Source organism: Rhinatrema bivittatum, chromosome 9 (assembly GCF_901001135.1).
Source record: "Rhinatrema bivittatum chromosome 9, aRhiBiv1.1, whole genome shotgun sequence".
Lineage (NCBI taxonomy): Eukaryota > Metazoa > Chordata > Amphibia > Gymnophiona > Rhinatrematidae > Rhinatrema > Rhinatrema bivittatum.
The window spans coordinates 202,045,722-202,064,308 of record NC_042623.1 but is presented as its reverse complement, the minus strand read 5'-3'; the positions used below and the strand labels follow the sequence as shown (position 1 = coordinate 202,064,308).

Here is an 18,587-nt window from a genome sequence, read left to right as displayed (position 1 = left end):
ATATCTTTGAGATGCAGTGACCAGAATTGTACACAGTATTCAAGGTGCGGTCTCACCATGGAGCGATACAGAGGCATTATGACATTTTCCGCTTTATTCACCATTCCCTTTCTAATAATTCACAATATTCTGTTTGCTTTGACTGCCGCAGCACACTGAACCGACAATTTCAATGTGTTATCCACTATGATGCCTAGATCTTTCTTGGGTAGTAGCACCTAATATGGAACCTAACATTGTGTAACTATAGCATGGGTTATTTTTCCCAATATGCAATCACCTTGCACTTATCCACATTAAATTTCATCTGCCATTTTGATGCCCAATTTTCCAGTCTCACAAGGTCTTCCTGCAATTTATCACAATCTGCTTGTGATATAACTACTCAAAAATTTTGTATCTGCAAATCTGATTACCTCATTTGTCGCATTTCTTTCCAGATCATTTATAAATATACTGAAAAGTAAGGGTCCCAATACAGGAGGCCGTCCACTGCGAAAATTGTCCATTTAATCCTACTCTCTGTTTCCTGTCTTTTAGCTAGTTTATAATCCACGAAAGGACATCGCCACCTATCCCATGACTTTTTACTTTTCCTAGAAGCCTCTCATGAGGAATTTTGTCGCCTTCTGAAAATCCAAGTACACTACATCTACCGGCTCACCTTTATCCACATGTTTATTAACTCCTTCAAAAAAGTGAAGCAGATTTGTGAGGCAAGATTTGCTTTGGGTAAAGCCATGCTGACTTTGTTCCATGATTATGTTGCTGGTCTTGCCTAGCCTCTCCAATCTGCCTTATTCTCCTGCCCTGCCTTTCATGTCAGCCATCCTTGCATCATTCTGCCCTTGCTAAGCCAGACTGACCTTACTTGATCACTGCCTGCCTCGATGCCAACCTTGCTCGATCTCCACCTACCTCAACCCCAGCCTGTACACAAACACTGCCTGATCTCTGCCAGCCCTGACCCTTGCCTGCTCCCGATGCTGTCTAAACTCCACCAGCCCTAACTTCTGCCCGCCCTGGTCCTGACTCCTTGTCGCAAACATTCTGCCAGAGAAGTCCTACCGGCTGCCAGAACCTATGAGCTCAACCCAAATGGGGAGCTGACTGGCCAGGCAGAAGACCTTGCACCTTGCAGCATATTAGCTGCTGCCTGATAAGGCTTGGTCCATGTTCACATGCACCAGGTTATGTCAACCTAGCAGTGGCCCAAGGGCTCACATCTCCTGAAGCATGCTACCTCTTTCCAAAATTTCAGAACCATTTTCCATTCTGCAGTCAAAATTCACAATTAAAGACCACTACTAATGATATATCCAAAACAGAAGTTACCATGAATGAAAACAAATAGTTTGGAGAGAGGAGGTTATGTTTTAATTTAAGAACACAAAAACAGTCTAGCTTTAATTCCATGGTACTAGTAACAATTACATTTCTGCATTGAAAATCTCATTCTAGTCAATCTTGAAAGCCACATTTCTAAAGAGAAAATTGATAACCATTAGTCACTGTACTTTTTAACACACATGCCAAATAACACCCTGTTATTTGTATTTTCTACCTTTTGTTACAATGTAAACCGATATGATGTGTATTTTAATGTCGGTATAGAAAAGTTGTTAAATAAATAAATAAATTCACACACGTGGCTTGGATTTTCTCCTACCACCCCCAACCCAACTGTGTGCCCTTGTCTTCAAATATGGAGCTCATTAATGGGTAAAGATGTGAATGGTTACTCACGTGAGGACAGCAAACCTACCAAAGACTAACTCACCAACAAGCCTATATTTAGCTAATGGATGCACTTTGGCCCTGAAGCATATTACATTTGCTATTTTGTTTGACTTACCTTCACACGTCAAATTCACCCATTAAAGCAATGCTCTTTATAAAATGAACTTGCCAAAAATGCAAAACTGTCATTATACCTAACATTTTGTTATGACAATTTTCAATAAAAGCCTTAGTCAATGTGGGCAATAACCAACATATCACAGAAACACACAAAATATAGACTTATTGCAGAAAACCTCTATGTTGGTAAACTTCTCTTATGACGCAGCCACTCATCTTTACAGTAAACTATTCTTTTTTTTGTGCTTTTGCATTAGTGCTCTCATCCAGTCCCGGGCCATGCCCCTTATATGTTTGTGCAAAGCACTTTTTAGATGTTTGTCACAGCTTACTTTTCGCTTATAACACAAGAACATAACATGCTGGACAAGAATATCAATCTGTCAGACTCAAGAAATGTTCTCCTTAGGTAGTGGAAAATTCTCAGGCTAGCTACAGTGCTCAGTTTAGGCCCGATATAAAGGAGCAGCATAGTAAAATTATCGAATTCAGCACACAGCTTAACCCACATGATGAAAAAATAAAAATTGGGAAACAAGTTAAAAACATGCATTTAGCCTTTTGCATAGGCAGAGGGCACATTTTAACTCCAGCGGGGGAAGTCTCTCAGACTCGTGATTTACGCATGCAAACACCGGCATTTTTGTGCATATAAATCATATGTGCAGAAAAGATGTCTGTGCACAAAGCATGTTTTCTGCACATAAAATCCTAACTACAGATCCTGGCACTGAAACTCCAACTTCTGCTTAGCTTCCTGGAAACCTGTGGCTTGCAGAAAAGGGATTTGAGGCATTATATACTGCTTAGCTTTCCAGGTCCAAATCTATTGGCTTAAGATGGACATCTGTTAACACCTAGTGAATTAACAAAGGTGAAGGAAGCTGAAAAACTACTAAATCTGCTAATATCAGTGCGAAAGCAATTGGCAAATGTCCAAACTGCAGGCTGTGCAAGAGGTGTGAACCTCCAAAGACTCTTAAAACACATTTGCTTATTATTCACTGAACCAATAACTAGAGAGACATGGCATTACTAAAGACAATCGGAGAATAACTCCAACATTTCCAACAAAAAGGCCAAATGGAAAAGTTTGAGAATAAACCCACCATCCCAACCCACCCTTGCAATTTAGTTAGATGCGTTTGCAAGGGATCTCCCAATTAATTAGTTCCGCACATCTTGTAAGCCTGCAGATAAGAAATGGTTGTCAATTGCTTTTGCACTGATGTTAGCAAATTTAGTAGTTTTCCCCCAACTTCTTTCAACTTCCACCTTTGTTAATTCACTAGTTGGCATGAGTTGTCACAGATGTCCATCTTATTGGCTTATAATCTGTAGTTTATACAATAAAATAACTTTACAATATTTTGAATTTCCTGATTTCTAAGAATCTCTACAATATAGCCAATTCCCTTCCCCCGCACAAATAAAAGCTGCTAAACTTAAAATACCTAGTAGAGTAAAAATTTCCAGCATCAAGAAACACACAAATTAAGCCAAGACCTCTCTGCATTGGGGGAATGGCAAAAGGTTAATGTTATTTGCATGGGATTTGTATGACAGGGCATTAACCTTTGCACAAAACTCCTTGCATCTGCAGTAGATTTTACACGCTAAAAACGTGCACAACTGCAGTTTAAACTGTACGCTCTGATGATCGCATCTTTTTACAAGAATGCAGTGTGGCCAGTAGTAATCAACCGACTACTCAACAAATCTCACCAGCTATAAAGCCAAGCGCAAGTGGGCTGAGAGACATGGGCACTTTTGCCATCTTTAAACAGTATTTTCTTTTTATACTTTTCTCAAGAAATTGGACATTACAGGTTTTTGGTTTGTTTTTTTTAATTTAGACACAGATATATTCCACCTTTCACATATTAGTTAAAAAGCGGATCATGGTATAAAAACACTGACCTCAGCGATTACTGACAAAGACATCACACATTAAAACAAAGTAAAACAAAACAGTGCAGGGTTTAAAACTCAAGGCATGTTTAAATGACACATTTAGCTGGGGGCTGGCTGCAAATCCTAACTTACCCATAACACTTCAGTCTTACTTAGATTTAACTAGCAAGCATCCATCGCTAGAAACTTTATGATACAGTCCAAGGATGTGGGCAATGAGCCTTGACAAGTAGAATTAGCTGTACATCATCTGCATACGTTTCATACTGCACACCAAAAAAGTGGCAATTAAGTTTCTCCAAGGGGTTCAAATAAAAAAAAAAAATGCAGCAGACACTGCAGAGCCTTGAGGTATGTTCAAAAGAACTGCACATGATCTGGATAAAGCACCAATGGTCAGCCAGAATAGAAATAAAATTATTTATGTGCATTCCTCCCTTTACCCAGACCTTCCAACTCAAAAATGTCATGACAAATTTTCAAATGCCAATTACACATCTAATGAGACCAAAATGGCTGAACGACATTCACCTAGTAAATTTGCTAAGGATATCGATAAGGTCTCAGTACTATGGTAGGTCCTAAATCCACACTGGTGTTCATCCAGACTATAACATAACATATTAATGACTGCAGATAAAGAGCAGATGGCCCATGTAGTCCACCCAACAATTTACTTGTGATAGTAACTGGCGCTCGGTGCGGCTTACCCCATGCATCGTTAAGGGTAGTAACATGTGGATTACCCCCAGTGGACATGCTGCACCACCCCTTTGTTCAAGCCTTTAGGGATCTGACCTCGTTTGTCCCATTCCAGTTCTGTAACTAGCACAACCATACTTTTCAAGAAATGTACTTAAAATCTGTATGTTAAGAACTGGCCAATAGTTTTATAGGATTAGTTAAAGCAAGGGATACACTTTTCAAAACAGAGCACACCAATGCCTGCTTCACTGTACCGGGTACAACTGCTTCTGATGATAGAGCATTATTTCCATCATACACATAATAAAAAACACCCTTTTTAAACAATGAGGCTATGAAGCAACTGTAGTGCAGAACACACTAGCAGCACAACAGATTTTTATATTAAACAGAATTTGGACCAGTAAAGTTTCATTCTAGCGAGGCATTGCGACAAACCAAATGGTGCAGCTGCAGATTCCAAAAGAGAAAAAAATTTATCCCAATCTAAGCCACTTTTGCCTCAAAAGCATCAGCCAAAGTGTCATCAAGAATACATAACTCACTCTACCCCCAGGCTCTTCCAATAGATCTTTTATGAAATAATCCCCATGGACAACCAAATTCAGTTGGCCTTTTTCCTGTACGTTGTTTTTTTTTTTTTTGCATTAATATTTCAAGATACTTTTTCAACCCTCCATTAATATGTTCTTAATGTTCGGCATCCTTCTTTCTACATGCCACCTAAATCTGCAGAAGTCACAGATTTTATAACTTCTGTGACTGAATCATAGCTCTACGCTTGGTCCTTGATCTCCTGTGATTCCGTGGCAATGGCTGCAAAATCTGCTTCTTCCTGCAGAATTAGCTGGTTGCCCACAAAATTGCCACAAGAGACCAGGGAGCCAAGTCCATGAAAGTTTGCAAAAAGCTTCCATTGTGGCACTTTCCTCTGCCACCGAACACCTTTCTGGCTCCCCACATGTTAATAATGTGGCAAGGCGAAGAGCAACAACATATCGAGCTGTGACATAAGAACATAAGAAATGCCATACTGGGTCAGACCAAGGGTCCATCAAGCCCATTATCCTGTCTCCAACAGTGGCCCATCCAAGTCACAAGTATCTGGCAAGCAGCCAAACATTAAATAACTCACAAGCTATTGTTGCTTATTAATTACCATAATAGTTTATGGATTTTTCCTTTAGGAACTTATCAAAACCTTTTTTAACCCCAGTTACACTAACTGCTGTAACCACATCCTTTGGCAATGAATGCCAGAGTTTAACCATGCACCGAGTGAAAGAATTGTCTTTGATTTGTTTTAAATGAGCTACTTGCTAACTTCATGAAGCGCCCCCCTGGTCCTATCTGAGAGAGTAAATAACCAATTTATATTAACTTGTTCAAGTCCTTTCATGATTTTGTAAACTTTATCATATCCCCCCCCCCTTGTCTTTTCTCCAAACAGCCCTAACGCCAAACACAGGTCAGCCATTCCATGCCCCTTATTTTTGGTCGTCGTCCTCTACACACTTTCAGTGCAGCTATACTTTTTTTTTTTGGAGATGCAGTGACCAGAACTGCACACATGGAGCAATACAGAGGCATTATGACATCCTCTGCTTTAATTTTCCATTCCCTTCCTAATAATTCAAAACATTCTGTCCTCCTCTGTCGAGTCTGATTGCTGCTTTCAAATCACAGGACAGTTGTCAGGCCCAGTTAGAGAGCATAGCCCAAAGTGCTATCGCTCTCCTCCTCCTTGCAGCATGACCAGTCCTGGTAGGATAGAGGGAGGGAATTGTTAGAGAGCCTGGAGGACAATAGGAGAACTAGGGAATTGTGTTTTATGTGAAAGATACTGGGGAAAGGTGGATGGGTGTCTATATAGGTAGGCAAGATGGGAAACATTAACTTGGGGTAGGGAGAAGATATCAGGAGTTGGGTATTTGAAAAGAGCATGACTGGAGCCAGGGGAGAGTCGCTTTCTCCTTTCCCCAGATTCCCCCTTCACCAAGATCTCAGGACCTCCTTTTTCTCCAGTTATCTGCTATTCTCTTGCATCCCTGATGATCTTCTCCTTCCATCTCAAGTGTCCCTGTTTTTCCACCCCCCCCCCCCCATCAGTCCCATTCCTGATCTCTCCCCTCCTCTTATTCTCTTTAACCTCCTTGAATATCCCTTCTAATCCTCATGTGCCTCTGACCTCCTCCATCCCTCATATCTGAGTTACCATCTTCATTTCCCCACTGAGATCACCTCTCCCCATTCCCAGATTCCTTTCCTTCCTTCCCCACCCACCCCAAATCACCAAGATCCCTTTTCCTTTATTAAAGGACTAAAATAACTGAACACAGAAGTGTCAGAAAATAAGTTTACAGAAGTTAAAGATATTTTACTATGCAAACATTCAAAATTATGTAAAATTGCTGCCAAATTTTAAAAGCTTGGCCACAGAATCCGCTAACTCATGCTACAGAATCCTGAAAATCTGCCACAGGAAACCGTGGGCACTGAAAAGATATCATTTCTTTTGCCTAACATTTTAAAATTGTTTTCCTACTGGTTCTGACTCCAAGCAGAGGACTAAAATAGACTAATCAAGTTGGTTTTTCTTAATTTTAGTACTGTTGATTTCTTACAAAAAATACTCTCAAAACAGTCCTCAATCACAAGAAACCCCATCCCCCTTTTACTACTTTAATATTACGTTATTATTGCTCATCTTTCTACATATTGTCTACTAGTTTGCCATGTAAAAAAACCTGTCACTATTTCTACTGAGATTAGCTATATGACTTCCTTACCCCGCAGCAGTACTGCCTTTCAGAGGGATGTACTATTGGGTCTATACCTGCATAATAAGTAATTTTAGCTGTAACATGAAGGCAGGAAGCTTTTCAGTCCTTTAAAGCATTTTCAACAGACATTTTAGACTATTTGGAAAAAAAAAAAATACACCGCATAGGGGAGAGAGAGCAAGCAAGAACCACACTCTGTAGAGCAGGACTTCCCAAACCTGTCCTGGGAACCCCCACAGCCAGTCAGGTTTTCAGGATATCCACAATGAATATGCATGAGATAAATGTGCATATACCGAGTCTCCATGGTATGCAAATGTATCTCATGCATATTCATTGTGGATATCCTGAAAACCCGACTGGCTGTGGGGGGGGTCACACGTACGAACAGCAGTTACTATCTGTGAAGAATTAATGCGATTTGGAGGAACAAAAGGCAAAGAGTAGATTTTTACACTTTTATTCTCTACCTAGCTTGATTGCAGCTAGATAGAGGGAGCATCAAGCTAGGTAGAGAGAACATGGTACAATTCTATTCTTCTTTTACCGTTCATCTCTCCAAATCACATTAAATCTTCACTGATGGAAACTGTGCTGTTCGTAAACATGACTGCATGAAAACTGGCCGTCAAAACCCACCCCCACAAACCTCACCTCAAGTTCATAATGCCCCCCTCTCACAGTGGTATAAAAAGTTCAATTATAAATAACCCGTCACAGAGGCTCTCTCCCTCCCCGAACCGGGATTTGCGATAAATACCGTTTTGGCCGTAAACGCACAGCTATCACAGGCATAACTCACAGGGGAAAAAAAGGATGTAGTTATTTCCAGTGTTAAAACCTGCACTTCTGTGCGTTACTTTATTGCACGCCATGTTAACCAGTCATTTCCATTTACTCCACCCAAACTCCTCCCACTCAAATACTAAATTTTAAATTTGCATACGCATTTCGCGATGCAGTATTTATTGCGCGAGTCAGGGCATTATTGCGTGCGTTAGAGCCCTAATGTGCGCAATAACACCGTAATACAATCTGATGCCCTGTAAGTTTGTCACCGAGGCACCTGAGGGTAAAGTGACTTACCCAAGGTCACAAGGAGCAGCAGCAGGACATGAACCCTGGTTCACAGCCCATTGCTCTAACCACTAGGCTTGGCTGGAGCAGGCAGTCTGTGCAATTCTGTTCCTATGAAGGATAGAATAAAATTTAGGCTTTGGGGACCTAATATGTCTCAACCATATGGACTGTCTTCAATGGTCTTTTTCATTCCCGAGTGTTTCTAAATGTTTTAGAACCCCCAGTGATAAATCAGAATATGGTTGTAATTAATCCACATGCTGTGAAACTGATCTCAACCTCTCTTCATCTCTCTCGCTTTTAATTTCTGAGCATAAATAGCTAACCTCCACTTGCACATAAACATTAAATATGATGTAGCAGACAGATTGGAGGGGAATGACGCTGATATCACTTACTGATGGTACTTTCTGAAATGATTAAGTTTATAGATACTCTTGATTTTGATTCAAAAGTTGTTTGACCCAAGGTAAAAATAAGGTCAAAGTTTAATTTTGGACCAGTGGAACGATGAGAATTCTACTGGTTACACTGCCTGCAGTACGAAAAAACACTGAGCCAAAATGAAATACCAAGTAATAAAATTTATAAAATGTTGAAAAGAACACAGCACTGGATCTCTCACGTATATACCATTGAATAAGGGGGGGGGGGGGGGGGGGTGGGGAAGATTGATAATCAGGTCCAGAGCTGTGAAACAATGAGATCAGAAAGAGGACATACTTTTCAAGAAGACAGAACATTTTGCTACTCACATAAGATTCTTATTTTTACAAAAATTGTTCCCTGCTAGATTTGCAATTATTTGCTGCATTCTACAAAGCCTTACCAAACCTGCCATTAATCCACATTAACAACATCTTTTTTCCTACCTTTTTTTGATGGGCCTTTCTGCTTATTATACATGTATATATCATTCTCCTAAAATGCTACAGTGACTTGGTTATGAATGAAATCTGAGGATACCTACCTGTTAATTACATCAGCACTATAATCACACGAGGTTCATCTAGTTCATTTTTATAAGTACTTTACTGGTATTAAAAGCACGGCATTCAGAGGATAAATGGTAGTGTGGCATGCAGCCACCAGCTTTAGCTAACAGGCTTTTTCTTGTAAAATGAGAACTGCATTAGCAGTGATAAAATATATTTTTTTGGTGGTTATTATGGATGTTTTGGGTAAGGAAGTGATGGGTGCTCATTTCACCCCCTCCCGAACCTAGCCCAGCCTTCGGAAACACTGATTTTGTCAGGAGTGAAAGACAGCATGTGCAGTTTTTTGCAGCGAATAAAAGTACAAGTGGAGCTACACTGCTTACACACTTTTACCCAGACAGAAGCCAGGCAATATCTGAACCTGTACGACATCTAAAACATGACCTGTAACATACTGGAAACCTAGCTATTAACAGTGTTTAAAAAAAATGTTTTTAAAGTCCTAGAGGAACAAAGGCTACCACTTTAGAGTTATGCTACAGTTTAATCAACTAGAACTGAATATGTTCGCTCTTCTCACCTACAGAAGCTGTTATTCAGTGTGCAAACTTTTGTTTGCAAGCTGGGAAACCTTGAAGAAAACACAATGCGATTCTCCAGCCCAGTGCTCTCTTAATTTTGATTAAGTCACTTAACTCACATTTCTGCAAACTTCTCAGGATGGTTCCCAGATGAAGCTCCACTGGGGACACTAGGTAAAAAGCAACATCCTAAAAGATTTTAAGACACACAGCATCTAGGTTGATATTGGATTATAGCCATTATATTTTGTGGATCTCAAAAGATAAACTTGGGAACCAATATCTTACTCTAACCTAAGAAGTCTGCAAAATCGAGATTTGCAAAAACATACACAGGATTAAAATCTCAATGGAACAGAGCAAACCCTAACACAAGTTGGCCCAAATCTCCTTCTTCCTGCATAGGAAAATAAATCCTTCAAATGTCTGTCCATTCAACGCAGGCATTTTACAGAAGAGACACCTAAAGATTTAATTTTATTGCATTCCAGGGCAATAACCATCATATGGATTTTTGGAAGCCCTCTAAAACACAGATGGTTCTCAAATACTGGTATCGTGAATGATATTTTGGAAGTGCAGCGATTGAAACAATGTTTCAACTTAAGTGCTACTTTTATTGCACAAAAGTCACAAAAGTAGTGAAATAGAATGTATAAAAACACTGCCAGAAAAAAGCAGGAGAATATCTTCTAAATTAGCTAATTGAAAATCCATCTAAGAGAAATCAGACAACAAAAGAAAACTTCTAAAAAATATATTAAAAAGCCAAACAAACCTCAGCTGAATGTTAGTGGTTCAGACTCTACGGATGCTGTAATAAGTCCAAGCTGCGTTGAAATGAGAGAGCAGCCACACAAAGCAAAGCAAAACACATGGTATAGTAAATAGAGGAAGCATGAGCACATACATAACTGATTTAGTCAGAACAGGGAAAGTAAATTGGTTGCAAGACAAAGAAAGGGAAACCTGGAGAGCATGTACAGTCACTTCTGTTTCTTTATTTGTATTTTGGGGGGGGGGGGGGGAAGTGAGGCATGGAGGAGAGGAAGAAGGGTTTGGAAAAATATTTTAGATAAGAGCAAGACACAAATAGAGCCACACAGCAAAAGATTCAAGACAGGACCAGCAAATCAATAACTATCAGCTTTAAAAACCCCTGGTTAACCTATTTTGAGCTCAAATTTTATTTGCTCTGCAATGTATAGAACTGGTAGCTTATTCTACACATTTACTCCATTTGCAGAACTATCAAATCCCTATTTCAATACATTAGGAAATCAAATCCACTACATATACCAGGGATTTAAGATGACTGTTATATAAGAACATGCTTAGGTGTTTGACTTATAAATCCTATTTTGGGACATTAACTAAAAATTGGGTCAGCAGAAACTAGAAGAATCCAAGGATGTGAATTCCATTGTTCTCATGCAACTGGGCACAATTGCTCCTTCCCCTTAAAAAAAAAGTGTAACACTAATAATTAGCAGTTAAAATTGTGATCTTTCACACACAAATGATTAGAGTTATTCACACAAGAACGCTAAAGATATTTTTTAAAAATATATCAACATTTTTGTTTTATTCCATTACTGATGTTGATAGGTAAGAGGAAAAATTATCAAGACCAAGCACTGGTCCTAGCTTTCAGTACAAGTTTAATTCACCTAGCTGTTCCTTGGCATCACATAAAATAGGATAGTGTAATGTCAATTATTTGTGTATTTTATGAGCGCTGCTTTAGGTTCTAAAACTCCAGACATCTAGAAGATACAGTAGCCAAATGATGCACTACTGGAAAATCGAGAGGACCCAAGTCCCAACAGTGAAATCACTATTTTTTTTAATACAGTTCTGGAAGACTATTTAGCTGTTTACAATAAACACTGTAAAACTAGAAATTCACAAGAATTTAGAAAGTATATTCTATATAGTGTTTGGAGAAGTCCAATTACTATAAGCCTATCAAAGAAATTTTCAACTATTTCTTTTTTTTTCTTTTTTAACTTTAACCCAGGAGTACAACATTGCTTTCATTCATTTTCTTGGATTTGATTTTCCACCTTCTCGTTAGACGTATGGTAGATGAAAAAAGCCTTAACATTTCAATCTTTACTCACAATTAGTGATAACAGTAATATGCTCTCAAATAAGTTGAGCTAAAACGTTATTAGGAATCGTTTATCCTATTTATGGAAATATAAGTAGTCAATGTATTTAAAAAAATCAAAAACCGTATTGCTGTGGCCGTATTTTGCACACTCAGAAACAGTTCTAGAACGGGCTTTTATATAAAAGAACGTTCAAATCTTCCAAGTAAGAATAGCCTTTTCTCCATTTATAACCATGGGAAGAATACAAAAGGAAAAAAGGCAAACCGATAGGGAAAGAGCACCTAAAAGAAGAAGAACAGTAAACTGCTGTTTTTTCCAACCCCGCTTATAATAAAACGAACTCTATTCTAAAATAAAAAGCAAACAAAAGCCGCATGCTCCCCACTGCTTTTCAACATACCTGTAGGACCAAAGGCTCTGGATTGAAAGCCAGTGTCATTAGGAGCTGCATCCGCTCCGTGTCCTTCAGGTTTTTGAGGAGGAAGCTGCCAGAGTCTTTGGTCTCGGCGTACCGGCGGACCACCCTGTCCAGCAACCTCTGCGAGGGACAGTGCACCAAGTCCGACCAGCCCTCCACCACCTCGGGAGTCAGCAGGCGCACGTCCCCGTTCAGGCGGGCAAACTCGGTCTTGTACATGGCCTGGATGAGATCACAGCGTGGCCTCCCCGTCGCCCGCTTGCAGATCTTCTGGTCGATGTCCGCCAGCTCCTGGCTGGAGCCGAGGCGCTTCAGGACCACGCGCCGGCTGCCTTCCCGGGGCTCGCCATATTGGGCAAAGTAGACGTTCTTCACGTTGAAGAAGTCCAGGACGCGCAGCCGGCCCCAGGTCTCGAAGGAGAGCTGCCCGTTCATGAACTTCCGACACCAGCTGGTGCCGAAGCAAGCCGGGCATTTGTTGAGGTTGATGAAGCGCCGGTCCGTCAGCTCGTTCCTCTGAAAGGAGGCGAAGAGGGAGTGCGTGTTGATGAGCATGACTATGAGCAGGCTGACCAGGAAGACCAACTTCAGGTACCGGTACAAGCGACCAAACTTCAGAGAAACAAACCGCAGCATGGTCTCCACCACTTTAGTCCGCCCTCGGGGAAGGGGGGGCTTGGCGACAGTAACCGGTATCTTCAGGGGGGGCCTCCTCAGACGGCAGCGGAGGGACCTGGTGGCCAGGAGCCGCAAATTCCACGACGGGGGGGCGGCACTTCTACGGGAAAAGTCTTCTGGCCCGGCTACACCGACAACATGCTCCCGCGGGGCTCGCGCAGCTCCGCTGCAAACCCTCTGGGCTACTGCAGCTCCAAACCTGCCGAGCTCGCTCGAGATTCAGATACATGAGATAAAGCTCGCAGGTCGCGCGCACGACTAACAACCTTCGGAAGAAAAAAATAAAAAAAAGGACAAAACCCCGCACAAGCGCGGCGCGCCGGCAGTAGAGACACCTCCAAGGACTCGCTCCCGACCCTCTCCGCCTGAGTTCAGCAGCTAACGGCAAGAGGCGGCGAACTTACATGAAAGCGTCGGCGGGAGAGCTGGCGAGGGGGAGGAGAAGAGGGCGGGGCATGCGCGTTACGCGGAAAAAGAACGCGCTCGACACGGCGAAGCCTTCCAGCCATGTTGGATTAGGCACAAGTGCAAAAGTAAAGGAGACCCGCCGGCCATTCTTTGGTCTCAGCGGCACCGGCAGGTAACAGGCACTACAACCAGCTGCATATTTTTATTCCGTTCCAAAATACTGCAGCGCCCAACCGAAAAGTAGAAATTGCGGATGCTGTCGCTTTTTGAAGACGTCACGTCCATAGAAACGGCATCAGTGCCTTTCTATAAAGCTGTCTCTTTTTGATGGCACACCACGACAAGCTCCACCTCCTCTGAAAAAGCTACCTTGTGATTGGCAAACGACACGTCAATCCGAATCCCTTGTCTTTCCTCATTGAGAGAACGTATGCGATTGATGGGGGAAGTGTTTAAAGAGCGAACCGCCCCTGACAACCAATGAAAAGGAGAGCGCTTTGTTGCAAAGATTGGCCGAGTTCACTAGCAAAGGCAGCTGCCCGTGCTGAGCTAATACCTTTCTTTCCATTTTCTACTACCGTATAACAAACCAGCTTTTGAGTGAGAGTCCAGGACATAGAACCGCAATATAAAAAAAGCAACCATCAGCTTTGGGAATTGTGGGGGATGTAGTTCAAAAATGCCTAATCATGCATCTACTGTAAAATTGGTAGGTTTTGCTGTCTTTTATAAATTATTTAATTTTAGAACTTTAGTTAAGAACATAAGATTTGCCAAACTGGGTAGGACCAAATTGTTTTATAACTATACTGTGCAATCAAATTCTATAACTGTTTTTTATATTTACATGTTTTATTTCTCAATGCATGTTTACACAAAAAATGTCCCTTTGAACATTAACCTCTTTAAGGCTAATGACTAAAAATTAAATTTCTCTTATAAATATTTATTTGCATTCAGTAATTGTACATATCTAGAAATTCTTGGGCAGTAAACATGAAGATTCCCTTTGTTCGTAAGACTAGATTTATTCATGTCTTTTGTTTGGAAGGCTGTCTGGCGGTCAAGAGCTTTTGTTTCTGTTTCCTTGTGCAGGTTTGCACTTTTCTTGTCTAACATGACAGTCACAGAACAGAAACCATCCTATTGATCCTTTATCTGTACTCCTAATTTTGGGAAGGGTAAACTGATGTAAGGAGAATATAGGGGAGGGGAGGTACAGTTTGGCATTTGGTAATTGTCTAACAAGAGCAATAGAATATATAAAAGAAGAAACTTGGAAGAAGAAAATAAAAAATAATCCATACAGGATAAATTTAGGATTTGAAAGTTAATCATTGCTGTGTTACATTTTGCTGTAGTTTTGTTTTAGGTTTTGTTTTGTATTTAGAGGCACATTGCCTAAGAACATGAGGACATAAGAAATTGCCATGCTGGGTCAGACCAAGGGTCCATCAAGCGCAGCATCCTGTTTCCAACAGAGGCCAAACCAGACCACAAGAAGTACCTAAACACCAAGAAGATCCCATGCTACTGATACAATTAATAGCAGTGGCTATTCCCTATTGCCTTTAAATTTGGTTCCAAGGATGCCACATTCTGAAAGCCCTGGGACTCCTCCTGCTGCTCTCTAATTTTTGAGGTTGAAACCCACCACCTGAAGTCCTCTGCCTATGGGCACCATAATCTTTATATATTTTACCTGGTTTGTATTTTTGTAAGCTGCCATATGTAATGGGGAAGAGTGTAGTGGTGGGGGTATACTACCAACTGCCAGGCCAAAATAAAGAGACAGAGTGAAATACAGAAATTAGGAAAGCTAACAAATTGTTCTACAGAGTAATAATATGATTTCAATTACCCCAAAATTGACTGGGTAAATGTCTCATCAGGAACTGCCAGGGAGTTTATGTTTGTAGATGGTTCACAAATTACTTTGTCTTGACTCCTTCCCATGGCCCAATGCAATGCTTCATATGTCAACCCCATGCGTACACTGCTTTTTTTCTCAAAGAAGGCTGCTTGATGTTCTCTCAGTATGTATGACGCATATAGCTGAAACTAGGGAGACTGTGACTACTTCTATATTTTGGAACTCTGTCCCCAAAAGTATGTTGCTTATGACCTGTATGAAAATCTTCATGTTAATATTTAAACCTTTTTTGTTTCAGCAGGCATTCTCCTGATGCTATTAATCTGAGTAGTTTCTGCAGTCTCTGCCTTGTTAATTTCTTTTGACAGATGTGTTTATGTTGTTTGTTCTGAATTTTATTATGTATGTTGATTTTGTACGTCATCTAGAATCTGGCACGGGATGACAGATAAATACAAAAATGATGCCATAAATGATTGCTTCATGGAGAAGTTGGTCCTGGAATCAACGAGGGGGGGGGGGGGGGCTATTTTACATCTAATTCTCACTGCAATGTAGGATCTGATGCAAGAGGAAATAATAGTGGGGTGCTTGGCAGTAGTGATTATAACATAATCACATTTATGATGAAGTGACCCTGTTTTCCCCCTTTTTGTGTGTGCAGGACCAGGCTAGATGCCCGGTCCATCTTAAATCCCACAAAGGGGGAGAGTCTTGAAGGTGGGACCAGCTGAGGCAGGATAAGAGTGTAAGCCCAACTGGGATGAGGAGGCCCCACGTCTCCAGGAGCAAGGAGCTCCTGACCCTCTCTGAAGGTTGTAAGTACATTGTCCTGAGATAAGATAGTCTACCTTTTTGTGAAAGTACTGTTATTGAGAATAAAACTTGAAAATTGCATTTGAAAAGATTGGAGTCAGTGTGGTTTTCTGCTCCAGCCTAGGTGATTTGCTCGGTCACCCTCATAGGCGAACATTAAGGAAAACTACAGCTGTAGCATTTAACTTTTAAAAAGGGAGACTATGATAAAATAAAAAAAGGTAATTTAGGGGAAAATAAAATGAGCAGTTGCAAAGGTTATAAGTTTTGCATGTGATATGGACACTGTTTAAAAACACCATCTTGGAAGCCCAGACAAGATGTGTTCCATGCATTAAAAAAGGTAGAAAGTTGGTTGGGATTTAGAATACTGACTATGTGATTGGCAGATTGTGTAAATGTGCTAATTTGCTCATTATTATCTGTCAATACTTTGAGCTATTGATCATTGACACAGAAATGTTCTGTTGATAATTTTATTTGTGGCAGACCCTCCCAGTTTGGCCACTAGATGCCACTATCCCTGTCATTATTTTTTTTAGATTTTTATATTCCGCTTTTCACACTTTTTTTTTTTTCAACACTTCAAGCGGATTACATTCAGGTACTTTAGGTATTTCCCTATCCCCAGTGGGCTTACAGTCTAAGTTTGTACCTGAGGAAACAATGGTGAGGTGCTTGGCAGTAGTGATTATAACATAATCAAATTTTTGACGTGTGCATGAAATCCCAGTGATGGGCAATGTTTCAACTCAAGTCTCTTTATCGACTGGGTAACTATGCCTGAAGAAGCTAACTTTTACTATGAGCTTTTCTGTATGGAAGTCCCTGTGGCTATCAAGAAAGACATCTCTTTGGTTGATATCTAAGAAGCAGTCACAAGATCTAAGAATCCTGAAGAATTATTTCCCAGTTATGTCTTTTCTCCAAAGCTACCATTGCCAAGTTGATTGACCAGGAAAGGATGCTGGGAATTTTGGAAGATCAGAATAACAAGATGGCCTCTCAAATCTCATCGCTGCAAAATCTGAGTTTAACCCACATTAAGGATGGTTTCGCGTTGCAGGGCTTACAAGACAAGGAGGAGGTACTGTGGGATAATTTGGAAAGAAGAAATGGAATATCTATTTATATAGGTGTAATATACAGATGAAGGAGATGGCTAGAGATTTAATTGAGGATATTTGCAAAATTGCTGTGAAAGTGGAGGTGCTATTGTTAGGTAATTTCAATCTGCTGAATGTTGATTGGGACATCCCAGCTGCAGTGTCTTCTGAAAGCAAGGAGATTCTGAATTTTCTTAAGGAGAATTGTTCTGTCAACTGGTAACAAAATCCACAGAGAAGGGGGGGGGGGGAATACTGGACCTGGTGCTTACTGACAGGGACAGTATCTCTGGTGTTATAGTTGATGATCTTCTGGGATCCAGTCGTCACCATATGGTGTGATTCATTATTAGAGCCCAAGAGATGAAGGTTCATTCAAAGGCAGGGGTGCTAAACTTCAGGAAAACTAATTTTGTTAAAATGCAGGAGTACTTCAAGGAGTTGTTAGCTAGTTGGGAAGATCTAGTGGAAGTAGAAGAGCAGCAGGCAAAACTAAGAGATATAAGGGCAACTAACCTTATTTGTTAGGAAAGTTAAATAAAGGAAAGAGGAAAAAGAGGCCACTATGGTTTTCTAATGAAGTAGCTGCAAAGGTAAGAAAGAAAAGGTTAGCATTCATAAACTACACGAGATCACAGAAAGAGGAAGACAGGCAACAATATCTGGAAAAGCTAAGAAAAGTTGGAAAAGTAGTCAGGAATGCAAAAATTCAAATGGAAGAAAAAATAGCAAATTGGGGTAGACAAGACTTTATTTTAGATCTGTTAGTGTTAGAAGGAGTGCAAAAGTGGCATTGAGAGACTCTGAGGTGAAGGGAAGGAATAGTTGAGGAAAAAGCAAAATTGCTTAACAAATATTTCTGGTTGGCGTTTAAGCTAGAAGAGCCTGGAGAAGAACCACATAAAACAAACACAAATATGATTAGAAGAGAAGTAATACTCAATCGAATTTCAAAGCAATGTGTTCATGAGGAGGGTTAGTAACTAGAGTGAGAGGCGACAATGGGTAGTGATAAATGCAGTTTCCGCTGAGGAAGGGGTCGTTACTAGTGGTGTGTCTCAGGGGTCAGTTCTAGGACCCGTTCTTTTCAACATTTTCGTGAGTGACATGGCGGAAGGATTGTCAGAAAAGGTTTGTCTTTTTGCCAATGGTACCGAAATTTGCAATAGGAAGGTGTGGGGAATATGAGGAGGGATCTAGCAAAGCTCTAGGAATGGTCTAGAGACTGACAGTTAAGATTTAATGCTAAAAAATGCAGGGCTGCAAAAACCCAAGGGAGAGGTACAGCATTGGAGGTGAAATTCTTCTAA

General features: G+C 40.6%; 1 protein-coding gene across 1 annotated transcript in view; it reads right to left on the bottom strand.

Moving 5' to 3' along the window:
- Positions 1 to 13,782, bottom strand: part of DIPK2A (divergent protein kinase domain 2A) — a 113,427-nt gene extending 99,645 nt beyond the window's left edge. Inside the window, exon 1 of the mRNA XM_029616203.1 lies at positions 12,379 to 13,782. Within this exon, the coding sequence (XP_029472063.1) occupies positions 12,379 to 13,032 (654 nt within the window). The 5' untranslated portion in view covers positions 13,033 to 13,782. The remainder of the gene's footprint in view (positions 1 to 12,378) is intronic.
- Positions 13,783 to 18,587: the final 4,805 nt, after the last annotated feature.